Below are 26,408 nucleotides of genomic sequence, written 5' to 3'. Positions count from 1 at the left end.
GCAGGCACACTCCAGCCTGTGATCAGGATACTGGCCTAGAAGGATATAATACACGGAACACTAACATAAACAGATTAAGTTCAGAGGACACAGATCAATGAGTAAGCACAGAAGACACTATAGAAAAAGGAAAAGCACAGAGAAAACACTAGATCAGTGATCAGTGTACTCTATGATCAGTACATGTACTATAAACTCTAAAGATAACCAATCATTAACTCTATAAAAAAATAAAAATAACGGATACAAGAAAATCAAACTCCACAGCGTGGAGGAAAACAGGTCAGAATCTCACAGTGTGAACACAGACTAAGAAACAAAATACAAGCAGAACGGACATACATAATCCAAAAAACCAACAAATATACTAAAAACCAAGCAGACTAAAATCTATCATAAACAGGAATATAATAACCATGGTTTAAACTCAGACAAAGAAACATAGCAAAGGTAAAACTGATAAAATAGAGTAGATTAAATAACCAGCCCAGAGTGTAGCAGTGCTTGGGTTTAAATACTCATTGGCTAATACTATTAACTATTCCCTATCCAGAAGGAATAGCACAGAAAACTGATAATACATTAAAAAAAACTAAGTCTGAACAGGGCCGAAAACATAAAAATGCAAAAACACAAAAATGGACATTACATAACCAGCTTAAAATGGACCATCATGGGGCCTTGTTCCTATGTAGACTTCTAAACATACTTAGGTTGAGACAATTTATTTTAAAGCACTAAACAATGAATTTCTGGTCTTGAAACAGATCCCTAGTCAGGTTAAGGCTATAAGATTAGTTTGACAGGATCTCCCTGAAGTAATCTCATCTTGTTTCTCATCTTGCCATTCATGGGATTTTAGATGTTCCACAATCCTATCCTTTAGTATGATTTCCATAAATGATATGACATGTCTACCTGTTGTAATCGCATCTTTCCTGCTAATGCCTCTTCTTATGTTCATTTCTGCAGGATTCTTCATCATTTGGCTCTACGGCTGGAGCTGGTGCTGCTAGTCCTAAAACAGGCACCCTCATTGGAGAACAAGGGAGTTCGCCAAAAGTTCAATTACCTCTTAATGTGTAAGTTAAAGTAATATGATGTAGTAATGTTTACCCATTTTACCCTGCAGTATACATATGGTTTTCAACAAGTAAGATTTAAATAGTCACTTTATGTGACACAGTTTTATAGGGTTGTTGTAGCCATATGTACATGCTGATTTAGACACTTCAGTTTTATGTTTAAAGTGTACCTCCAATTAAAAACAGCTTAACCCCTTAATAACCTAGGAAATTTAAATTTTTTGCATATTCACGTTTTCCATTAACAGAGCCATGATGTTTTTTTATTTTTTTTTATTTGCAGGACCAATTGTACTTTGTAATGACACCATCCTTTTTACTATAAAATATACTGCTAAATATTTTTAAAAAATAGTTTGCAAGGTAAAATTGAAAAAAAAAAGCAATTAAGTAATTTTTGGGGTTTGTTTAAACCCTCATTACTGTTTTGCAAAATTGTTATCATATTATTATTGTTAACATGCTATCTGTATTTGTCAGGTAGGATTACAATGATCCCCATTTTGTAACAGGTTAACTACTTAAACAAAATTACTACATTTACTTAAATGGGCATTTTCAGATTCAATAACTTTTGATATGTTATAAAGCATGCAAAAACAATGGCCCTCATTTACTATTGCAAGCCTGACATGTTTTGTCGGGTTGTGCGCCAGAATATGTCGCATTGTGCCAGATTCTGGTGCATTGCGCCAGAAATTCTGTCTGCGCCAGAATTTGTGCCAGAATTGAAAAAACACAGACTAACTCTCCATTTTGCTAAGAAAACCCGAAAAAGCGGTGTGGTTGCCTGGAAAAGGGGGTGTGGTCTTTTTCACAAAAACCCAACATATTTACTAAGTTTTCCACAGAAAATGTGGTGGATTTGAGATGATAAAAACCAGACACATCAGAGCAGGTGTAAAAAAAAAAAAAAAGCAAAGTGTAGGGAAATTGGAAAATGTAGGGAAACCTTAGTAAATACCATGGAAAAGAAATTGTAGGGAATTAAAACCCACAAAGAAACCTACACTCCACTCTTAGTAAATGAGGGCAATATGTTTTGCAATTGCTTTCATCAGAAAATTTTCAGTATTTCATACTGAAAAAGCCCAAAAAACTGTCCACTAGGGGTCTCCCTGCTTCCTGGGACACATACCAGTCCTGCAGTGTTCAGTGATCATCGACATGTCATGGACACCATGGGTGATTGACATTTTTGTGGGATGGGATTTCCCCCCCAAAAAAACAGCAATTCTGACCTTTGGTATTTATTTACATTATACCATTCTTCGTGTGGTTTCTCTAACATTTTATTTTAATAGTTCAGGTATAACACGCAGCAATACCAATAAATCTTTTTTTTTGTTTTAGTTATTAAATTTAAAAAGTTAAAAAAAGAGGACAATTAGAAATGTTATTATGGGGGTGGGAGGTTTATATTCCAAAAACATTTTTTGACTGTTATTTACACTTTAAAAGTCTCCCTAGGGGACTTTTATAAGCAGTCATTAGATAGTTTATTCAATTCAGTGCAATGCTATTTTATTCTACAGAACTGCTTTTTGGACAGTCAGTTAGTACAGCCAGCTTATGGCCACAGGATAGTCCCATCTACGATTGGTGGGGATCCGACTCCCGACACCCCTGTTGATCAACTGATTAAAGTTGTTACTGCACTTTACAAGCACTGCAGCCTTTTCAATTCCTAAAAGGTGCACTGCCATACACTAGGTAGCAGTTGTACTCAGTGTTTTCTTTTTTACTTCCATAGGACACACTGCACATGCCAAAAGTTTTAACAAAGTACACTAATACGTTAACTCTTCACTCATTAAATCTGTACAGCAGATAGATTGTCAGTTTCACGTAGAATATTTTCATGGATCTCCATGAGGATTCTTCTCTAAAATTTTTATTGTGGATTGCATGCTAACAACAAACAAACAAACTACACATACATAGCATATCCGTGGAAGAAATCCAAAGGGAAAGCCCCTGAAGTGTTGAGGGCTGGAATGCCTCATTACTCCCCCTTACATGCCTGTCCTGCTTGATTGACAATCAGCCCAAGGCCAAGCCCTGTTTCCAGATCTTATTTCCATGCATACAAATTGTGCACAGGTGCAAGATTCGGAAACAGGTTTAGCATCAAGATAACTATCCATCAAGCAGGGAGAGGGATAGGAGGGGGGACTGAGGAGGTGTTCCAGCCCTTTGCACTTCAGGGGCTTGGGAACATCTTATGCACCAGAGAATGAAAGCATCTATGTACATTATGGAAGCACAGAGAGATATATGAAAGGTACCATGTGTCTCCTTTTACTAACAGCAACCTGTGTCAGTAGTTTGCAATGTGAGTTGAAGGTGAAAGATGCGCTTTAAGGAATTAAAACACCCATGATGTTGAAAAGTTGCAGACAGTTTCACTACACAAAGACTTGATTTTTTAAAGCTGTAACTTCCTGCAGTACCACCATCTTTTTCCCACTCAAAGCTAAAGTATTTCATCTACATATTCCCTGTTAAAGACTTTTGAGTTTGGTCATTTATATAGTTATGTACAAGCCACAAACAGTTCTTAGTGAGGACTTGTGGAAGTATAAACATTGCATTTTTATATAATTCTGAAGCCTCAGGTGCCCTGATTCCCATGTTGTTTAATTTTGTTGCTACCCCCACCATTCCCTATGTATAGGGATTTTTCTGTTTGACTATCTGCACTTTTGCCATAATAATCAGATGGACAGGTGTGAACTTTATTTAAAGAAGGAGAAGGAGTGGGAAAGTTAGTATTTTGGTCTGTATATAAGCCTGTGAAGGAGTACATATGAGGCTAAGTGGGCATGAAAGTCGCATACCCCTATGAGACTAGTATTTACAACCCTCTTTGGAGAAAAGTTTCTGCCATTTGACTATTCAGGAAAGAGTTCAGAAGGTGAACCAAATAGAAAAATCTAATTTCATATTGCCATGGTAAATTAATAGAATATGCCATCCATTTGTTATTAGTGAGAGACCAATGTTTGGGGCCCCCATCAGTTCTGTGAATGAAGTGGTCACAGAAGCGCTTCATAGTTTTTCCTGGACATTGTCACGATTCGGCTTACAGGTTGTGGATCCACTGTGTCAGCGAGGGATAGGCGTGGACCGTGCTGGTGGACCGGTTCTAAGAGGCTACTGGTGTTCACCAGAGCCCGCCGCAAAGCGGGATGGTCTTGCTGCGGCAGTAGCAACCAGGTCGTATCCACTAGCAACGGCTCAACCTCGCTGACTGCTGAGAAGGCGTGGGACAGAAGGACTAGGCAGAGGCAAGGTCAGACGTAGCAGAAGGTCGGGGCAGGCGGCAAGGTTCGTAGTCAAGATGGATAGCAAGAGTTCAGGTAACACAGGCTTGGACAACACTAAACGCTTTCACTGGCACAAGGCAACAAGATCCGGCAAGGGAGTGCAGGGGCAGTGAGCAGATATAGCCAGGGAGCAGGTGGAAGCCAATTAAGCTAATTGGGCCAGGCACCAATCATTGGTGCACTGGCCCTTTAAGTCTCAGAGAGCTGGCGTGCGCGCGCCCTAGAGAGCGGAGCCGTGCGCGCCAGCACATGACAGCAGGGGACCGGGACGGGTAAGTGACTTGGGATGCGATTCCCGACGGCCATGTCAGTGCAGCGCTCCCGGTCAGCGGGACCGACCGGGGCGCTGCAGGGAGAGAGACGCCGTGAGCGCTCCGGGGAGGAGCAGGGACCCGGAGCGCTCGGCGTAACAGTACCCCCCCCCTTAGGTCTCCCCCTTTTTTTGGCCGACAACTGCTTTACCTGGGACGAGGACACCGGGAAAGAATGGAGGGTTTCCTCAACGGCAGGCAGTACAGCAGGAGTGGGAATGGGGAGGGAGGGCAGAGGGCGAAGCCTGGCACGGGGCAGTGTGTCACCAGGACGGGGGCCATGAGGAGGCACTGAGGCTTGCCTGACGGGACTGGGAGGGGGGGAGAGGCACTTCCTATGGCAAGCAGAGTCCCAGTTCTTGATCTCCCCGGTGGTCCAGTCAAGGGTGGGAGAATGAAGCCGGAGCCATGGCAGACCGAGGAGGACCTCAGAGGTACAGTTGGGAAGGACGAAGAACTCAATCACTTCGTGATGGGGTCCAATACACATCAAGAGGGGTTCTGTGCGGTAACGCACGGTGCAATCCAATCTGACTCCGTTGACCGCGGAAATGTAGAGCGGCTTGACGAGACGGGTCACCGGGATGCGGAATTTATTCACAAAATAATCCAGAATAAAATTCCCAGAGGCACCAGAGTCCAAGCAGGCCACGGCTGAGAGGAAGGAGTTGGCTGAAGGAGAAATCAGCACGGGCACCGTGAGACGTGGAGAAGCAGACTTTGAACCAAGAGACGCCACACCCACGTGAGCTGGGTGCGTGCGTGCGTTTCCCAGACATGGAGGACGAATAGGGCAATCCACCAAGAAATGCTCGGTACTGGCACAGTACAGACAAAGATTTTCTTCCCTACGGCGATTCCTCTCTTCCTGGGTCAGGCGAGACCGATCCACTTGCATGGCCTCCTCGGCGGGAGGCCCAGGCATAGATTGCAACGGATACTGTGGGAGAGGTGCCCAGAGATCTAAGTCTTTTTCCTGGCGGAGCTCCTGATGTCTCTCAGAAAAACGCATGTCAATGCGGGTGGCCAAATGGATAAGTTCTTGCAGGTTCGCAGGAATCTCTCGTGCGGCCAGCACATCCTTGATGCTACTGGATAGGCCTTTTTTAAAGGTCGCGCAGAGAGCCTCGTTATTCCATGATAATTCGGAAGCAAGAGTACGAAATTGGATGGCGTACTCGCCCACTGAAGAATTACCCTGGACCAGGTTCAGCAGGGCAGTCTCGGCAGAAGAAGCTCGGGCTGGCTCCTCGAAGACACTACGGACCTCAGCGAAGAAGGACTGGACTGTGGCTGTGGCAGAATCATTGCGGTCCCAGAGCGGTGTGGCCCAAGACAAGGCCTTTCCTGAAAGAAGGCTCACTACGAACGCCACCTTAGACCGTTCTGTAGGAAACAAGTCCGACAACATCTCCATATGCAGGGAACACTGAGACAGAAATCCACGGCAGAGTCTAGAGTCCCCATCAAATTTGTCCGGCAGGGACAAGCGGAGGCTAGGAGCGGCCACTCGCTGCGGAGGAGGTGCAGGAGCTGGCGGAGGAGATGGTTGCTGCTGTAGCAGAGGCAGAAGTTGCTGTAACATGGCGGTCAACTGCGACAGCTGCTGTCCTTGTTGGGCAATCTGCTGCGATTGCTGAGCGACCACCGTGGGAAGGTCAGCGAGACTTGGCAGCGGCACCTCAGCGGGATCCATGGCCGGATCTACTGACACGATTCGGCTTACAGGTTGTGGATCCACTGTGTCAGCGAGGGATAGGCGTGGACCGTGCTGGTGGACCGGTTCTAAGAGGCTACTGGTGTTCACCAGAGCCCGCCGCAAAGCGGGATGGTCTTGCTGCGGCAGTAGCAACCAGGTCGTATCCACTAGCAACGGCTCAACCTCGCTGACTGCTGAGAAGGCGTGGGACAGAAGGACTAGGCAGAGGCAAGGTCAGACGTAGCAGAAGGTCGGGGCAGGCGGCAAGGTTCGTAGTCAAGATGGATAGCAAGAGTTCAGGTAACACAGGCTTGGACAACACTAAACACTTTCACTGGCACAAGGCAACAAGATCCGGCAAGGGAGTGCAGGGGCAGTGAGCAGATATAGCCAGGGAAGCCAATTAAGCTAATTGGGCCAGGCACCAATCATTGGTGCACTGGCCCTTTAAGTCTCAGAGAGCTGGCGCGCGCGCGCCCTAGAGAGCGGAGCCACGCGCGCCAGCACATGACAGCAGGGGACCGGGACGGGTTAGTGACTTGGGATGCGATTCGCGAGCGGGCGCGTCCCGCTGTGCAAATCGCATCCCCGACGGCCATGTCAGTGCAGCGCTCCCGGTCAGCGGGACCGACCGGGGCGCTGCAGGGAAAGAGATGCCGTGAGCGCTCCGGGGAAGAGCAGGGACCCGGAGCGCTCGGCGTAACAGACATCATATGCAATTGTTAAAGGAGATAAGAATAATATTTTATCACTTTGCACCTTCATCTCCACATTTGATATCCTTCAAAACTCGACTCGACTCGAACCCTCAAAACTACTTGCAGCATTGGATATAAGAAAAGGCCTTTTGGAGATTCCTCTGATCTTAGAAAGGTTCGAACATCCTGGTCAGTGGTTATCAGTCCACTGGGCCATTATCAGTCTCAGAAACAAGGGAGCTCAATCCTCCAGTCCTAGGGCTGTTTACATTATATTGTATTATACTCTACTGGGAAACCCCAGCTTCAGACATTCAACATATGTTGGGCATATTTGTTTATCCTCTTCTTGTAGAATAACTAAAGCTACCCTTTCTATGATGAAAATGATACAGGGATCTGGAAATAGTAATAGCATTAAAGTGGATGCCCTGTTATCCCCTGTCAAAGTACTACAAGCAAATGTACAAGCAATGTCAATCATAAGTACAAAAATATTTTTGTTACTCAAGGAAGTAGAGGATCCAATAACATTATATTCATATGCACTTAACATTTTTCACATTATACTGTAATGGTCTAAGATGTGGTTTTTCTGATATTTTCCTGGAAATCATTCCTCCCTATTTGTCTAGCTTTCTTTTCTAAAATGCAGAACCTGAAATTAAAGACATCATTTGTAGCCATTAACCACCAAATTTAGCTTTATATGTCTGCTATAACACATATGTACATGGTCACTGATTTCTTTTTTCCATATTTTTATTTTTTATGGAAAAAAATATTAGTTATATTCTTATCAATGTTATGCAGTCAGTGTAAGTTCAGATGTGTATATATTGTACATATATATGAAATCAATACAGTAAATTCTGCAGATCTCAAGCAGCACCAGTGCATGTACATACATGGACACACTGTACACCAACCTGTACACATCATCTTTTTATAGAGGCAAACTGTGTATATTTATTCTGCTGTCAGTAGCGATTGCCCATTGGAAGATTATTATGTAGTATCTCTGCAAACTTGATTAGGAAGTATAGTTCACAAGTACTGGATTGGGAAACCGCTGTTACTATACCAGTAGGTATCAGATTGACAGACTTTTTGCTCTATATTATATTAGGGGTCCATATTAATATTTTATAGGGGCTCAAGGAGAAAGAGGCACAATATGCAATCAGAGGCTTATATCACATTCACTGGCCTCCAACACACACACTACAGTGGGGCAAAAAAGTATTTAGTCAGCCACCAATTGTGCAAGTTCTCCCACTTTAAAAGATGAGAGTGGCCTGTAATTTTCATCATAGGTATACGTCAACTATGAGAGACATAATGAGAGAAAAAAAATCCATAAAATCAAATTGCCTGATTTTTTAAGAATTTATTTGCAAATTATGGTGGAAAATAAGTATTTGGTCAATAACTAAAGTTAATCTCAATATCTTTTTTATTTACCCTCTGTTGGCAATGACAGAGGTCAAACATTTTCTGTAAGTCTTCACAAGGTTTTCACACACTGTTGCTAGCATTTTGTCCCATTCCTCCATGCAGAGCATTGAGTTTTGGGACTGTCGCTGGGCAACACAGACTTTCAACTCCCTCCAAAGGTTTTCTATAGGGTTGAGATCCGAAGACTGGCTAGGCCACTCCAGGACCTTGAAAAGCTTTTTATGAAGCCACTCCTTCATTGCCCGAACGGTGTGTTTGGGATCATTGTCATGCTGAAAGACCCTTGCTGATGGCATCTTCAATGCCCTTGCTGATGGAAGGAGGTTTTCACTCAAAATCTTGAGATACATCGACCCATTCATTCTTTCCTTTACACGGATCAGTCGTCCTGGTCCCTTAACATAAAAACAGCCCCAAAGCATGATTTTTCCTCCCCCATGCTTCACTAGGTAGGGTGTTCTTTGGATGCAACTCAGCATTCTTTCTTCTCCAAATACTACGAGTGGAGTTTTTACCAAAAAGTTCTACTTCGGTTTCATCTGACCATATGACATTCTCCCAATACTCTTCTGGATCATCCAAATGCTCTCTAGCAAACTTCAGGCGGGCCCGGACATTTACTGGCTTAAGCAGGGGGACACGTCTGGCACTGCATGATTTGAGGCCCTGGTGGCATAGTGTGTTACTAATGGTAGCCTTTGTTACTTTGGTCCCAGCTCTCTGCAGGTCATTCACTAGGTCCCACGTGTGGTTCTGGGATTTTTGCTCACCGTTCTTGTTATTATTGTGACACCACGGGGTGAGATCTAGCATGGAGCCCCAGATCGAGGGAGATTATCCGTGGTCTTGTATGTCTTCGAATTTCTAATAATTGCTCCCACAGTTCATTTCTTCACACCAAGCTGCTTGTCTATTGCAGATTCAGTCTTCCCAGCCTGGTGCAGGTCTACAATTTTGTTTCTGGTGTCCTTCAACAGCTCTTTGGTTTTGGCCATAGGGGAGTTTGGAGTGTGACTGTTTGAGGTTGTGGACAGGTGTCTTTTATACTGATAACAAGTTCAAACAGGTGCCATTAATACAGGTAACGAGGGGAGGACAGAGGAGACTCTTAAAGAAGAAGTTACAGGTCTGAGAGAGGCAGAAATCTTGCTTGTTTGTAGGTGACCAAACACTTATTTTACACCATAATTTGCAAATAGATTCTTTAAAAATCAGACAATGTGATTTTATTGATTTGTTTTTCTCATGATGTCTCTCATAGTTGAGGTATACCAATGATGAAAATTACAGGCCTTTCATCTTTTTAAGTGGGGGAACTTTCACAATTAGTGGATGACTAAATACTTTTTTTGCCCCACTATACATTACAAAAGTCATGGTGACATATAGAATGTTTTTATGATTTATGAAAAATGTCTTCTGTTGTCATATCATGGAAGAACTATATGCATCAACTATTTAGACTTTTTGGGGGGACTTGAAAATTTCACAAACTGTCTCTTAAAACTTTTCTCAGAATATAAAAAAAAAAAAACTAATCTTAGTGCACACATACACATGGTATACCGCTTTGTAAGACAGACTAAAGGCATTATTATTTTGCAGGGAAAAATATAAAAAAATATGTGTTTATACTATCAGTGTATTTAATAGCTATTGATATCACTGAATGCATAATAATGCAATTGTATCATTGTTGATTAGAATTCAGTCTGTAGGAGATATATATGTTTCATTTAACTGTTGTAGCCTTTTTTTAATTTTTAAAACTTTCCATAGTGTAGAGACACTTCCTATAGTATTTTATGTAGACAGTGAAGCAGGATGTGTTTTCATTATGGCAGATTAAAAGAATGGAAGTCAATTGATAGAATAATGTAAGATATTATTGCTGTCTACAGGAAGTGATAATGGCTGACATTTATCATTGTCTTTAGACTGTTTTGAGTTGCAGTCCACTAATTTTGGCACTACACATGATATGGAAGGGTTTTATGAACTGCGCCTATTTGTGAAAAGGCGCAAAAAAGGCGCAAAGCCACTGAAAAGTCTCTAAAACTACACCAGCCCAGACTTAGCTTAGCTTTTTGGTGTATGTAAAGAGAGAAATTTCAGAAAATGTGACCTGCACAAAATGTATCAAATGCTCTGCGACCATTTAATAAATGTGGTGCTCCTACACATTACCAGCACACAAAAAAGGTGTAGAAAAATGCTTCACTTACACCTACAATGATAAATGCCGGCCATTGTCTCTATTATAGCCTTGGAAGCCTGTCTTTAGTAAGCTCCAAGCCAGAAAGTGAAGATTCGCCCAGCTATAACTAACAATCGGAAGGAGTCTCAGTACTGAGACCTCCACTGGCCTGAACTTTAGACAAGTCTGTTCAACAGTAACACTGTGAGGGTCTATTCACATGGCAGAGTTCTGCTAGCGGAATTCCTCCTCAAATTAAAGCCCATAGACTTCTATGGGATTCCGCACTCCCATTCACATTTCTGAATTTCCGCTTGCGGATTTCCGTCTCAAATAAAGCCCATAGACTTCTATGGGATTCCGCACTCCCATTCACATTTCTGAATTTTGGCTTGCCGATTTCCGCCAGCGTAAATTCAGAGGTGTGAATGAGAGAATGGAATCCCATAGAAGTCTATGGGCTTTAATTTGAGACAGAAATCCGCAAGCGGAAATTCAGAAATGTGAATGGGAGTGCGGAATCCCATAGAAGTCTATGGGCTTTAATTTGAGGCAGGATTCCGCAAGTGGAATTCCGCAAGCATAAATTCTGCCATGTATATAGACATATAGATATTTATCAAAGTTGTCTATGTCCCGCATCAATATAGACCAAACTACAGAGGGTTAGGCTGGTCTATTGGGCGCCTAATTTATCAAAAGGCGCACGGCTCTTGATAAATTCTGTGCACAGACTTCGGGATCTATACTTTAGACTGTATTTAAACCTGCTCTAGCATGGTCTGACATTTTGGTGTACTTTCAGCCGATGCAACTTGTCGCCAAAAAGCCGCTTTTGACAAATTCAGCATCAATGCATTTTTCTGTTTAAAATAGACTAGAATGCAGCATGTTCTAAAAATCCTCTAAAGCAAAAGTCGCAAAAAAGTCTCACATATTTAGACTGCGACTTTCTGTGCGACAAGTTTAGACAGGAAAAACCAGTCTAAATCCTTTGATAAATATCCCCCTTAGTCTTCCATCCTGTAGTCAGGTATGTTTAATTTCCATATAAGATTTCCTTCACAGTAAGATATAAGATAAAATACAAAGAAAACTGACTTTAGTGTAAAATGCAAAAAGGTGTAGAAAACTTCATCGAAACAGTGTGCAATAATTAGACTTTCATTCAGTACTTAGGTCCGTCAGTCATACTTTCTGCAACGTCCTGCTAACTGGGATAGGGCTTTTAGTTGGCTATATCTCTCTCTCTATAAACAAATAGTTGGATAATGTTCTAGACCTATAGGAATATTTGTTCATGTTTTGCAGTCACGAATCTGGGTGCCTGTTTTGCCCACACAAGATAATGATCAGGAGGCAAAGTCTCCAGGATGGTGGTGCCAAGGCACCTGTAATCCCGACTCTTTAGGCACACATTTTGAGGATTCCGTTTTCCAATCAGTATATCCTATCAGTCACTATATCCTATCACTATAGTACAGTATATTCACTTCCTTCAGAGTTCGTTTGATAGGGAACCCATGGCAGATTGGGAGGGAGGTATTTAATGACATCATCCTGCGGCTCAAGGCCTAAATCAAACAGTTTAATATTTGCTCCTAGGCAGTACACTACCAAAGGATATTCTGTTATAACATTAATGCTGTACTTGAGACATTATAGAGGGTTATTGAAGTAAGAAATAACAAAGCTTTCTTCTTTTATGTACTGGACCATGTGTGACTTGTTATCGGCATCTATTCACACAGGAGAGAACTAATGTGAAGGATTTCATTATACCATAGTGTAGGGTAGTAACATAATTAAGATAGCAGTATGAGATAGTAAAGAGAATGAATGGTATTTAATAAGACCGCTCATGTGTGAAAAATGTATGCGGGTTTTTAAGTTGGAATAAGCAACAGCTAAAAAGAACACTGGGCTGAGATATTTAATCAACTCTCTTTTTCTTCTTTAGTTTAACCCCTTGATAATATAGCATGCATGACACAATTATTACATAAAGAAACACATATTACCTATAAAATGTATTTCCCCTCCATGGACTTCATCATCTTTTATAGTATAACAATGCAGGATCACAGAGGACTTTTTAGGCTTTTGGCTAGTGTGGGGGAATATTACTAAACGTATCTACTTCTTAGCATACTTCTACAAACTACAAATGTGGCAGCTTTGTCACAGCGCCGTATGTAGTTTGGCAATTCCAGTGCATCTGTAGGCTATCTAGTCTACGTTTGGACCAAAAATGTGCCCATTTTTGTCACCTAGTGGTGCATTAAGACCATACCCCCTTTTCAGATAATTCATGCCCCTTTTCCAATATGCTATGTATGCTATGCCCTTTTGTCATTTAAAGGGGTATTCTGGCTTTATACATCTTATCCCCGCCTCTGGGGACCCCCGCTATCTCTGTGCAGCCCCCGGCATTCTGTGCCGGGCGCTGCCCCCGAGACGGGGACGTGACGTCACAACCTCACCACCTAGTGACATCACGCCACGCCCCCTCCCTCCTTTCAATAGGAAGAGGGTCATGTGACACATGAAACTTAGTGGGAATTTCACAAGAAAAACAATGATGTGCTTGGTTTTAAGGTAACTTTATTCTTTCATGAGTTATTTACAAGTTTCTGACCACATATAAAATGTGTTCAATGTGCATTGTGTTGGAGTGTCAATGCAACCCTCTTCTCCCACTCTTCACACACTGATAGCAACACCGCAGGAGAAATGCTAGCACAGGCTTCCAGTATCTGTAGTTTCAAGTGCTGCCCATCTTGTATCTTAACAGCATAGACAATTGACTTCAGATGACCCCAAAGATAAAAGTCTAAGGGGGTCAGATCGGGAGACCTTTGGGGCCATTCAACGGGCCCACGACGACCAATCCACTTTCCAGGAAACTGTTCATAAAGGAATGCTCGGACCTGACACCCATAATGTGGTGGTGCACCATCTTTCTGGAAAAACACAGGGAACATGCCAGCTTCAGTGCATAAAGAGGGAAACACATCATCATGTAGCAATTTTGCATATCCAGTGGCCTTGAGGTTTCCATTGATGAAGAATGGCCCCACTATCTTTGCACCCCATATACCACACCATACCATCAATTTTTGTGTTCCAACAGTCTTGGAGGGATCTATCCAATGTGGGTTAGTGTCAGACCAATAGCGATGGTTTCGTTTGTTAACTTCACCATTCACATAAAAGTTTGCCTCATCACTGAACAAAATCTTCTACGTAAACTGAGGGTCCTGTTCCAAATTTTTTTTTCGCCCATTCTGCAGCACCTGAAACTACGGATACTGGAAGCCTGTGCTAGCATTTCTCCTGCGGTGTTGCTATCAGTGTGTGAAGAGTGGGAGAAGAGGGTTGCATTGACAATCCAACACAATTGACAGCACAGTGAACACATTTTATAACTGGTCAGAAACTTGTAAATAACTCATGAAAGAATAAAGTTATGTTAAAGCCAAGCACATCATTGTTTTTCTTGTGAAATTCACAATAAGTTTGATGTGTCACATGACCCTCTTCCTATTGAAAAAACAAAAGTTGTATTCAAAAGTGCCAACTTCAAAATGGCCGCCATGGTCACCACCCATCTTGAAAAGTTTCCCCCCTCACATATACTAATGTGCCACAAACAGGAAGTTAATATCACCAACCATTCCCATTTTATTAAGGTGTATCCATATAAATGGCCCACCCTGTACATTCATTGGATACATGAAGTAGTAAGAGCCTGTAAAAAATACAGAATTCAACAAGGAAAATGTCCTTGCTGAATTCCATTTGAGACCAAATTATGCAGAATTGGTGCTGTTTTCGGCTTATCTTCCTGCTTGTACCTGTCAATGTGCTGGCTAGGGCTACTGATGGTTTTGCTTGTTTCTGTTTTTAGTGTGGTCAGTACAGGCTCTGATCCCCTTCGATCAGTTGGACAGCCTCTCACTTTTTGTGGTGACATGATGTGCAATGGTTCTCCTGGGTGCAAAGAAGTGCAGTGCCCAACATGTCGGACAGCACTGATGGGATCTGCCAGTGGCCCTTGGCTTTACAGGACATCCTATAAATACTCAATGAGGCTGTCAGAGCTGCACTAGACAGGGTTATTTTTTGACTCACTGTGGTATATGGGGCCTTGTAAGAAGATCAGAGTAGGGCTAATAGGACTTCATTTGTAGATTCCACTAGAAGATTGAACATATTTAGTCATCCCCTGGAATCTGAAGTTCTGTAATGGATGTGTGAATTAAGCAGAAGATTCCAATTGAAATCAATGGAAGGTTACTGCATGCAGAATCCATGCGGAATTTTCAGTGTGAACAAGCCCTAACAGTGCAGCAGAGAACCAACCCATAAGAACAATCGGGGAGATGTATCAAAACCTGTGCAGAGAAAGTTGCCCAGTTACCCATAGCAACCAATCAGATCGCTTCTTTCATTTTTAACAAGGCCTCAGCAAAATGAAAGAAGCGATCTGATTGGTTGCTATGGGCAACTGGGCAACTTTTCCTCTGCACAGGCTTTGATAAACCTCCTCTATTGCATCAAAGCAATATGTGAATACTTACCAGTACATGTACCTGTATTACATGCAAAATTATTAATTGAAGGCAATCTAACCCTAGGGTCAACCACACAAACCTGTTTATACAGGTTGATAGTGCAGATGACTCCGCTTAAAATGCACTTTACCTAAAGAAAATCCGTATAGTGGTTGTTGAGTAATCTTCAATGGTGCTAATATACAAATGTTTGTCTTTGCGCAATGGAGGAGGGATCTGAAGGTTCTAGCAATCCTTCCTGTGTCCCTTTGGCCAAGTATCCCCTCCCACTTCATGCATATGCATTACAGCCTGGAGATCAAAATTAAGTGGAGGTCACATGTAAAAGGTGGAGGAGGTCATCAGTGATAGGGAAGATTGTGGCTGAAGGACCTGCAATGATGGTGTGGAGTAGTGGGGCTGAGCTGAAGTGGAGTTCACATGTTTACAGAAGAAAGTGGAGCCCCATTCTGCATTCACATGTTGCCCGAAAAGACTCTCACATATAGATGAAAGGGTTAGGCTGTAATGAATAAGCATGAATCAGGAAGGGATATATGGCTCAGGGATGCAGGAAGGATTGCTTAAACCTCCAGATCCCTCAGCCATTGAGCACAAACATTTGCACTTTAGCAATGCTTAAAGGGGTACTCTGCACTAGACATCAATGGATGTATGATTGCAGATGTCCTGCTGCTGGAGACCCCCGCAATCTCCTGCAGTACCCACTTGTCATCAGCCTCAGGGAGCTCAAGATCGCTCCGTGTCTGATGACTCACAATACAGGGGCCGGAGTATTGTGACGCCACGGCTCCGCCCCTCGTGACGTCATGCCCCCCCCTCCTCAATGCAAGCCTATGGAAGGGGGCGTGATGGTCGCCATGCCCTCTCCCATAGACTTACATTGAGGGGGCAGGGTGTTACATCACGAGGGGACACAGCCATGATGTTACAATACTCCGGCCCCTGTGACATGAGTCATCAGACATAGAGCGATCTGAAGCTGATGACAAGTGGGTGCTGCAGGAGAGATTGCAGGGTCCCCAGTGGCGGACCACCGGGATAAGATTATAGGGCCAGAGTACGCCTTTAAGGTTTCTCAACAACCACTGAAAAGCATTTTAATCAGGGTCACTCGCACTATAAACTATTCTTCACTCCTGTTACAATTACTAAACTCAAACAGCTGCTTTTAGTGAAAATTAGATTCCCTGAGACAGAATTGACTAAAACTGTCTAATTCTTAAATAGTGCAAATGGGCAGACATTAAATGTGCCTGATTTATCACAGTTGCTCATCATATGACTGATATAAGGGTGCGTGTCTGTAGACTGTCTTGTCTTAGTTTGCACTGTTACGTTTCAGTTTACACCTGTGTTCAGAAGAGAAAACCTTTACACCATGTCATCACAATTATGGCAGACAAGATTACAATTAACCCCTTAAGGACCCAGCCCATTTTCACCTTAAGGACCTGAGCATTTTTTGCACATCTGACCACTGTCACTTTAAGCACTAATAACTCTGGGATGCTTTTACTTTTCATTCTGATTCCAAGAATGTTTTTTCGTGACATATTCTACTTTATGTTAGTGGTAAATTTTCGTCGATGCTTGCATCCTTTCTTGGTGAAAAATTCCACAATTTTATGAAAAATTTCAAAATGTTACATTTTTTTTTACTTTGAAACTCTTAGCTTTGAAACTCTTAGAATCGCATCCCAAGCTACTTACCTGTTCGATCCCCAGCTGTCACGTTCTGGTGCACGCGGCTCCGCTCTCTAGGGCGCGCGCGCGCCAGCTCTCTAAGATTTAAAGGGCCTGTGCACCACTGATTGGTGCCTGGCCCAATCACTGTAATTAACTCCCACCTGTTCCACGCCTTTATAACATCACTTCCCCTTTCCTGCATTGCTGGATCTTGTTGACCTTGTGCCTAGTGAAAGTGTTTCTTGTGATTGCCATACCTGTGTTTCCAGACCTTCTGCTATTACCATTGACTACGAACCTTGCCGCCTGCCCTGACCTTCTGCTATGTCTTACCTCGCCTCTGTCTAGTCCTTCTGTCCCACGCCTTCTCAGCAGTCAGCGAGGTTGAGCCGTTACCGGTGGATATGACCTGGTTGCTACCGCCGCAGCAAGACCATCCCGCTTTGCGGCGGGCTCTGATGAATACCAGTAGCAGCTTAGAACCGGTCCACCGGTACGGTCCACGCCAATCCCTCGCTGAAACAGAGGATCCACATCTAGCCTGCCGAATCCTAACATTGTGTTCATGTAGACCCAGGTTTTGAATTTTTACAAGGGGTAAAAGGAGAGAAATCTCCATAACATTTGTAACCCAATTTCTCTTGAGTAAGGAAATGCCTCATATGTGGATGTAAAGTGCTCTGTGGGTGCACTAGAGGGCTCAGAAGGGAAGGAGAGACAATGGGATTTTGGAAAGTGAGTTTTTGGAGGGCATGTCACATTTAGGAAGCCCCTATGGTGCCAGAACAACAAACCCCCTCTGCATGGCATACTTTTTGGAAACTACACCCCTCAAGGAACATAACAAGGGGTACAGTGAGCTTTAACACCCTATAGGTGTTTGAAGACTTTTCGTTATAGTTGTATGTGTAAATGAATTTTTTTTTTCACAAAAATGCTGTTTTCCCCCCAAATTTTACATTTTTACAAGGGGTAATAGGAGAAAATTCCCCCCAAAATTTGTAACCCCATCTCTTATGAGTATGGAAATACCCCATGTGTGAACATCAAGTGCACTGCGGGCGCACTACAATGCTCAGAAGAGAAGCAGTCACATTTGGCTTTTGGAAAGCAAATTTTGCTGAAATGGTTTTTGGGGGGCATGTCCAATGTAGGAAGCTCCTATGGTGCCAGAACAGCAAAAAAACAAAAAACATGTGGCATACTATTTTGGAAACTACACCCCTCAAAGAACGTAACAAGGGGTACAGTGAGCCTTAACACCATACAGGTGTTTGACAAATTTTGTTAAAGTTGGATTTGTAAATTAATTTTTTTTTCCACTAAAATGCTGTTTTTTCCCCAATTTTTACATTTTTACAAGGAGTAATAAGAGAAAATGCCCCCCAAAATTTGTAACCCCATCTCTTCTGACTATGGAAATACCCCATGTGTGGACATCAAATTCTCTGCTGGCGCACTACAATGCTCAGAAGTGAAGGAGTCACATTTGGCTTTTGGAAAGCAAATTTTGCTGAAATGGTTTCTGGTGGGCATGTCTCATTTAGGAAGCCCCTGTGGTGCCAGAACAGCAAAAAAAAAAAAAAAAAACACCTGTGGGGTGTTGAGGCTCACTATACCCCTTGTTACGTTCCCTGAGGGGTGTAGTTTCCAAAATGGAGTCACATGTAGGTGTTTTTTTTTTTTTGCGTTTATGTCAAAACCGCTGTGCAAATCACCTCAAATGTACATGGAGCTCTCACTCCTGAGCCCGCAGAGCATTTTACATCCACATATGGGGTATGTCCGTACTCAGGAGACATTGTGTTACATGTTTTGGGGGTCTTTTTTTCCTTTTACCTCTTGTGAAAATGAAAAGTATGGGGCAACACCAGCATGTTAGTGTAAAAAATAAAACATTTTTACATTAACATGCTGGAATAGACCCCAGCTTTACCTTTTCATAAGAGGTGAAAGGAGAAAAAGCCCCCCAAAATTTGTAAGGAAATTTCTCCCGAGTACAGAAATACCCCATATGTGGCCCTAAACTGTTACTCCAAATCGAGAGAGCTGCATGCGCATTTGAGGCCTAAATTAGGGATTTGCATAGGGACAGACCCGAATGCAAGAATTAAACTTGCCTCCGATACCAAAATTACCCTATGGCAGTGTCTCCCAAACAGGGTGCCTCCAGCTGTTGCAAAGCTCCCAGCATGCCTGGAAAGTCAATGGCTGTCCGGCAATACTGGTAGTTGTTGTTTTGCAACAGCTGGAGGTTCTGTTTTTTGAAACAGTGCCATACCATACGTTTTTCATTTTTATTGGGGGGGGGGGGGGGGGAGGTAACTGTCTAATCGTATGTGTATATGTAGTGTTTTACTTTTTATTTTGTGTAGGTGTAGTGTAGTGTTTTTAGGAGTTTGAGCTACGGCGGAAAATTTGTCACTGCTCAAACTTGCAGCGAGAAACTCACTATAAACCCCCGCCCGTGTGAATGTACCCTGTATATTCACATGGGGGGGTGGGGGCAAACCTCCAGCTATCGCAAAACTACAACTCCCAGCATGCCCTTTGGCTGTCCGTGCATGCTGGGGGTTGTAGTTATACAGCAGCTGGAGGAACACTGGTTGTAAAACACTGAGGCCCTGATTTATCAATCTGTCTGAGACAGAAACTGGAGTGATTTTCCCAAGCAACCAATCACGGCTAAGCTTTCATTTTACCAGAGCTTCATAAGATATAAAACATGAGCTGTGATTGGTTGCTTGGGAAAATCACTCCAGTTTCTGTCTCAGACAGATTGACAAATCAGGGCCTGAGAGTTTGTTTCTTAACTCAAGTGTTTTGCAACCAGTATGCCTCCAACTGTTTCAAAACTACAACTCCCAGCATGTATGGTCTGCGAGTGCATGCTGGTAATTGTAGTTTGCAACAAATGGAGGCACACTGGTTGCGAAACACTGAGTTAGGTAACAGACAATGTTTCCCAACCAGTGTGCTTCCAGTTGTTGCAAAACTACAACTCCCAGCATGCCCAGACAACCGAAGGGCATGTTTGGAGTTGTAGTTATGCAACAACTGGAGGTGAACAGTTTGGAGACGACTTTATAGTGGTGTCCAATCTGTAGCCCTCCAGATGTTGCAGAACTTCAACTCCAAGCATGCCCAGACTTCTCAGGCATGCTAAGAGTTGTAGTTCGGCAACATCTGAAGGGCCACATGTTACAGAACTACAACTCCCAGCATGCCTGGACAGTCTTGGCATGCTTTAAATTTTAGTTTTGCAACATCTGGTGGGCTACAGCTTAGACACCACTGTATAGTAGTCTTCAAACTGTAGCCCTCCAGATGTTGCGAAACCACAACCCCCCCCCCCCCCCACCAGCCGTTGCCACCATCTCCCCCTGCTCTTCCCAGACTTCCAGGGGTGGGCAGAGCAGGTGAAATTAACTGTCACCCCCCGCACTTGCCCTGCCCTGACCGGCCAATCGCAGGGGACAGGAGGAGGTGGCACCACTGTCACCTCGCTCCTATCCTTTAGGATGGTCGGAGCTGTCTCTGACAGCTTTTATCATCCCTATTTTCCAGGCGATCGGGTACCAAAGACCCGATCAGCCAGGAATCTCTGCAAATCGCCGATCTGAATTGATCAACGATTTGCGGCGATTACCGACATGAGGGGGGTCTCAAGACCCCCCCCAGGCATTTGCACAGGATGCCTGCTGAATGATTTCAGCATCCCATGCGGCGCATGACGGGACTAAAATTCCCACGTGCGTAGCTGTACAACCTATGTCCTTAAGGGGTTAAAGGGGTATGGATTGGGAAAACTCTCCCACAAAAAGGGTTATCCAGCAACAAAAAAACTGAGCTAATTTCTTTCAAAAACTGCACATTTCCTCAGGTTGTGTGTGATGTTACAGCCTGGCTCCATTTACTTCAATGGAACTAAGCTGCAAAACCACAACCTGCATACAAATGTGGTGCAGTTTTTTTTTTTTTTAACAAATCAATTCTGTTTTTCTAATGCTGGATAACCACTTAAATGGACATTTCCAGGAGACTGTGCTGAGATGACTCTCGCTTTGAAATACAAGCACAAGATCTTAAGAAACGGTTCAAAGAAAGAGGGTACAGTAACCGGTGTATTAACTATGCTTACAGACGTGCCAGAGCTCAGAACCGCACAGCATTACTCTGTCCCAAGTCCCTAAATTCTTAAATTACGTTGACATGCCCACTTTAGCAGTTTTGATGTGAATAGTGCAAACCTTGCAGAGAACCAATGTATACAGTTTTGAATAAATATCGGGAATTTTTTTTTTTTTACCACAACGAGCTTTGACTATCCCCCTCATTGTATCTATAATATATACACCCAGTAAAGTGTAGTATCATATTTTCAGAGTGCCAGACAATCCCGAGAGTAGCTGCCAATACACCTTTTATCAATATATACTGCTACAAAGACTGTATACAACTATTCTGTTTTATTATATGGTTCTAATAAGGCTGCATTCATTTGCCCTGCTTTATTATATCAGCTGGGGATGAACCTGGGGATGGTCAATATTGTACTGACAACACAACGCTATTATCACCATTGTTACTACTATTGATATTTTTGGTTACAATACCTAAGCATTTATATGCATGTTCATTTCTCTGTATTCTAGCTGCTGATCCTAGTTAAAAACTAGCGGCACAAATTGAGCGCCATAGGCTTAAGTGGCTTATTGTGATCATCCATAAAAGGGGTCATTCTTATTACAGACTATATGAGTGTGGTACTTTTATTATATATGTATTGCTAACAAAGGGTGTACAAATGACAACTGGGGACATTTTGGTCATAGTTGAATTGTCTGTAAGGGGCCCACGGCAATCTACTTCTTATAAATGGTTAACCCTACACCCCAGTTAGTGTTGCTTTTATGCTTTACAGTATATTTATATTATAGTACACACAGTATTTTTTTTTTTATATTGTATTGTGGATTTTGATTTAAATAAATCACTTTTTTAACTATAAATCATGTTTTAACCATTTAGGACTAATTTTCGATCCCACTTAGCCTAGAGGACTGAACATCATTATGTATTTGTTATGTAAGCCACTCTTGAACTCCAAGGTTATACGAGTTATTAGTAACTTTGGCTAAAAGTGTTCGAGAGAGCAGAGAGCTGCATGTCATTTAGGCAGCTTAGAAAAATACTTTAAGCAGCATCTGATTTTAAGAATAAAAAACCATAGGCAATACATTCCCTTTAAATGAAAGGTGATTGTCAATAAACTGGGCAAACATCAGCTAACATAAGCCTGTCGCTTTAAGAGGCATCAGAGCTTATACACACTATGGAGATATTTGTGTTGGCAGTGGGAGAGTAAAAAGAGGCAAAATGTCCACACCCCTCTGCGCAGCTTTTGATATCCTATTGTATGTTCACTATACTTGACTGCAGCATAAATCTGAATAGTAGTACAGCAGGATACTTTTGCAGGACACTTTTTGTTCACTTTCGACTGGTAACTCCTATGGAGTTTATTTCATATAAACCTAACATTTGACAATTTTTTTCAACAGATTAAAATGAAAATTATAATAGGTGTGTTATTTTACTTGGTAGAATAGTCTATCAGGCTTACATTAATCTGCCAGCCAAAAACAACAGAAACTTGATGGAAAAGGTGCTTACCGGTGCCCGCTGGTAACTGGCATCTACCATTAGATTAATGGGAGCATTATTGGAAATGTTTATCTTCTCTCAGAATCAATTTAGTAGGAATATGTAAAAATGTACAATGCCTTCAGAAAGTTTTTAGACCCTTTCAGTTTTTTCACATTTTGTTATGTTAAAGGGGTACTCCGCCCCTAGACATCTTATACCCTATCCAAAGGATAGGGGATAAGATGTCAGATCGCCGGGGTCTCGCTGCTGGGGACCCCCAGGATCGCCACTGCGGCACCCCGCTATCATTACTGCACCGAGCGAGTTCGCTCTGTGTGTAATGACGGGCAATACAGGGGACGAAACAGCGTGACATCATGGCTCCGCCCCTCGTGACATCACAGCCAGCCCCCTTAATGCAAGTCAATGGCAGGGGGCGTGACAACCACCATGCCCCCTCCCATAGACTTGTATTGAGGGGGCGGGCCATGACATCATGAGGGGGCGGAGCCAGTATGTCATGCTGCTCTGTCCCCTGCATCGCCCGTCATTAAGCACAGGGCGAACTTGCTCTGTGCAGTAATGATAGCGGGGTGCCGCAGCGGCGATCCCGGAGGTCCCAAGCAGCAGAACCCCCGGCGATCTGACATCTTATCCCCTATCCTTTCGATAGGGGATAAGATGTCTAGGGGTGGAGTACCCCTTTAAGGGCCCAATTTTGAATTCAGTACCCATAATTACTATCATGAAAAACAAAACATTTTACATGTTTCCTAATCAAAACTTTGATTGCATCAGGTCTCACTCCTGAAACCTTCTGCAATCGCTAGTTATAAGCAGCAGTCTCCGGCCGGCTGGTAGATCTGACCTTTTCGATATTCTATAGTGAAAAGGTCAGATTTGATTGACAGCCTGGAGCCAGCAGAACGCTACAGAAAACTTTCCCAGCTTGTAATTAGTGATCGGAGGGGCTTCAACTAAGTACTGAGTAAGGATCTGAATACTTATGTACATGCACATTGCTATTTTTTTCTTCTTAATTTGCAAAAATTCTAAAAATTCTGTTTTCACATTCTCATTATAGCAAAATGTGAAAAAAGTGAATGGGTCTTTCTGAATGAACAATATTAATGAGAATGCAAATGTGCAGCTTAACTCTTATACTGTAGTTTGACCCCTGACATTGGATTACAGTGGTATTTTCTTTCTGCAGGTATTTAGCCCTGTATGCCTACAAGCCACAAAAAAATGATGAACTGGAGCTGCGGAAAGGAGAGATGTACAGAGTTACCGAAAAATGCCAGGATGGTTGGTTTAAAGGCACGTCCCTCCGCAATGGGGCATCAGGAGTTTTTCCTGGCAATTATGTTACTCCAGTTTCAAGGTGAATACAGTAGCTTCACACTAGTCCCATTAATAACTAAAGTACCTGACAATGCATGTCGCAATATAAGAAATGAGTGTGTGCCAGTCCTATATGGGGCCATACAGTTTTGGCCCCTTTCACACTACCGTTGTCACATGGTAGTGTGACGGCTGCTGGGAAGAATAGCGGGAGGAAAAATACATCATGTTACGTTTTTTCCTCCCGCTATTCCCACTGAAAAACAGCGGCACCCGACGGACCCCATTGACTATAATGGGTCCCATCGGGACCCGTTGTTGCCCGTTGCGCTCCATCAAAATGACGGCCGTCAAACTTGAACAAAAAAAAAAAGGGTTTGACGGCCATTCTTGACGGGTGCAGCGTCAGTGTGAAAGAAACCTTTAATATATATCGGTTCCTACCAACTTCTTGAAACACAGGCATTCCTAAAGGGGTACTCCGGTGGAAAACACATTTTTTCAGATCAACTGGTGGCAAAAAGTTAAACAGATCTGTTAATTAATTCTATTTAAAAATCGTAATCCTTCCAGTACTTATCAGCTGTTGTAGATTAAAGTTGCATTGTTCTTTTTTAGTCTGACCACAGTGCATTCTGCTGACACATCTGTCCGGATCAGGAACTGTCCAGAGCAGGACAGGTTTTCTATGGGGATTTGCTTGTATTCTGGAAAGTTCCTGATAGGGACAGAGGTATCAGCAGAGATCACTATGGTCAGCCAGAAAAGAACTATGCAACTTCTTCTGGAGCATACAGCAGCTGATAAGTACTGGAAGGATTACATTTTTTATAGAAGTGATTTAAAAATCTGTTTAACTTTCTTGAACCAGTTGATATGATTTTTTTTTTTCCACCGGAGTACCCCTTTAATGGGGAAAGATGAATAAGCCAGTGGTTATTCTGCCAGTGACTTATCTCTTGTGATAAAAAAAGGATCAGGCATTTTAAACTTCAACATGTCCAATCCTTCTTTTCCCTTAAAATACATATTAGATGGTCAGCCAGCCATGCCAATATTGCCAAGTTCATCCGAAATTCATCTAATGTGTATGGCCACCTTATGTATCTCTATTAACAGACAGAAACAAATCCTGTGTAGTGTAATCTTGCGGTCAAACTCCTTTTTATTAGTCCACAGCTTCTTGATAATCTAAATAGGTTATCAAGCAACAACATGGGTTTATGCAGGATCAGTCCTGTCAGACTAATCTGATCAGCTTCTATGAGGAGGTCAGTTATAGATTAGACCGGGGTGAAGCTGTGGATTTGATACTGTGCTGCATAAAAGGTTAATACATAATATGAGGAAACTGGGACTAGGGCAGGATATATGTAAATGGGTTAGCAACTGGCTCAGTGATAGGAAGCAGAGGGTGGGGAACAATGGAACTTACTCTGGTTGGGTGACAGGTAAAAGTGGGGTACCACAGTCAGTACTAAGTCCACTTCTTTTTAATATATTTATTAATGACCTTGAAGAGAGATGCAGATGACACTTAACTGGGTAAGGAGATCACCACAGAGGATGATAACATAATATTACAGAGGAATCTGGGGAAGATGGAGGCTTTGGCACAGAAATGGAAAATTAAGTTTAATGTGGATACATGTAAGGTGATGCACTTGGGCCATAAAAAAACCAATATGTACAATTATGTTCTAAATAATAAAACATTAGGTAAAACTTCTACCGAAAAGGATTTGGAGTACTGGTAGACAGTAGACTCAACTTTAGTGACCAGTGCCTGCCAAGGCTAATAAAGTCATTGGTACTTTCTAGAGAGGCATAGAAGCTCAGGACAGGAACATAGTTTTACCACTGTATAAATCATTAGTCAGACCACATATGGAGTATTGTGTTCAGTTTTGGGCACTTGTATATAAGAAGAGAAGGACATGGCAGAACTGTAGACGGTGCAGAGGAGGGTGACAAAGATAATTAATGGTATGGGAGGATTACAGGAACAAGACAGGTTATCAAGCTTGGGGTTATTTAGTTTAGGGAAAAGACGTTTTAGGGGTGATATGATCACAATGTACAAATATATGAATGGAGAGTACAGAGATCTTTCTAGTGATCTTTTTATACCTAGGCCGGTAACCATGACAAGAGGCCATCCCCTACATCTAGAGGAAATAAGATTTCACCATCATTTCAGACAGAGATTATTTACTGTAAGAGCAGTGAGACTATGGAACCCTCTCCCACATGATGTTGTGATGTCTGACTCACTAAACAAGTTCAAGGGGGGCCTGGATATTTTTCTCGAAAATTATAATATTACAGGTTATGGATAGAACGTTGATCCAGAAATTTATTCTGATCGCCAT

The 26,408-nt window shown here is 42.6% G+C and overlaps 1 protein-coding gene across 3 annotated transcripts in view; it reads left to right on the top strand.

The window, feature by feature from the left end:
- SH3RF3 (SH3 domain containing ring finger 3) overlaps positions 1-26,408 on the top strand; it is a 572,673-nt gene that overhangs the window by 471,234 nt on the left and 75,031 nt on the right. For all 3 annotated transcript variants that reach the window (XM_056556016.1, XM_056556015.1, XM_056556017.1), the window contains 2 exons: positions 973-1,082; positions 23,906-24,076. In XM_056556016.1, coding sequence (XP_056411991.1) covers positions 973-1,082; positions 23,906-24,076 — 281 coding nt within the window. The remainder of the gene's footprint in view (positions 1-972; positions 1,083-23,905; positions 24,077-26,408) is intronic.

Source organism: Hyla sarda, chromosome 2, assembly GCF_029499605.1.
Source record: "Hyla sarda isolate aHylSar1 chromosome 2, aHylSar1.hap1, whole genome shotgun sequence".
Classification (NCBI taxonomy): domain Eukaryota; kingdom Metazoa; phylum Chordata; class Amphibia; order Anura; family Hylidae; genus Hyla; species Hyla sarda.
This window is presented reverse-complemented; position numbering and strand designations above follow the sequence as displayed.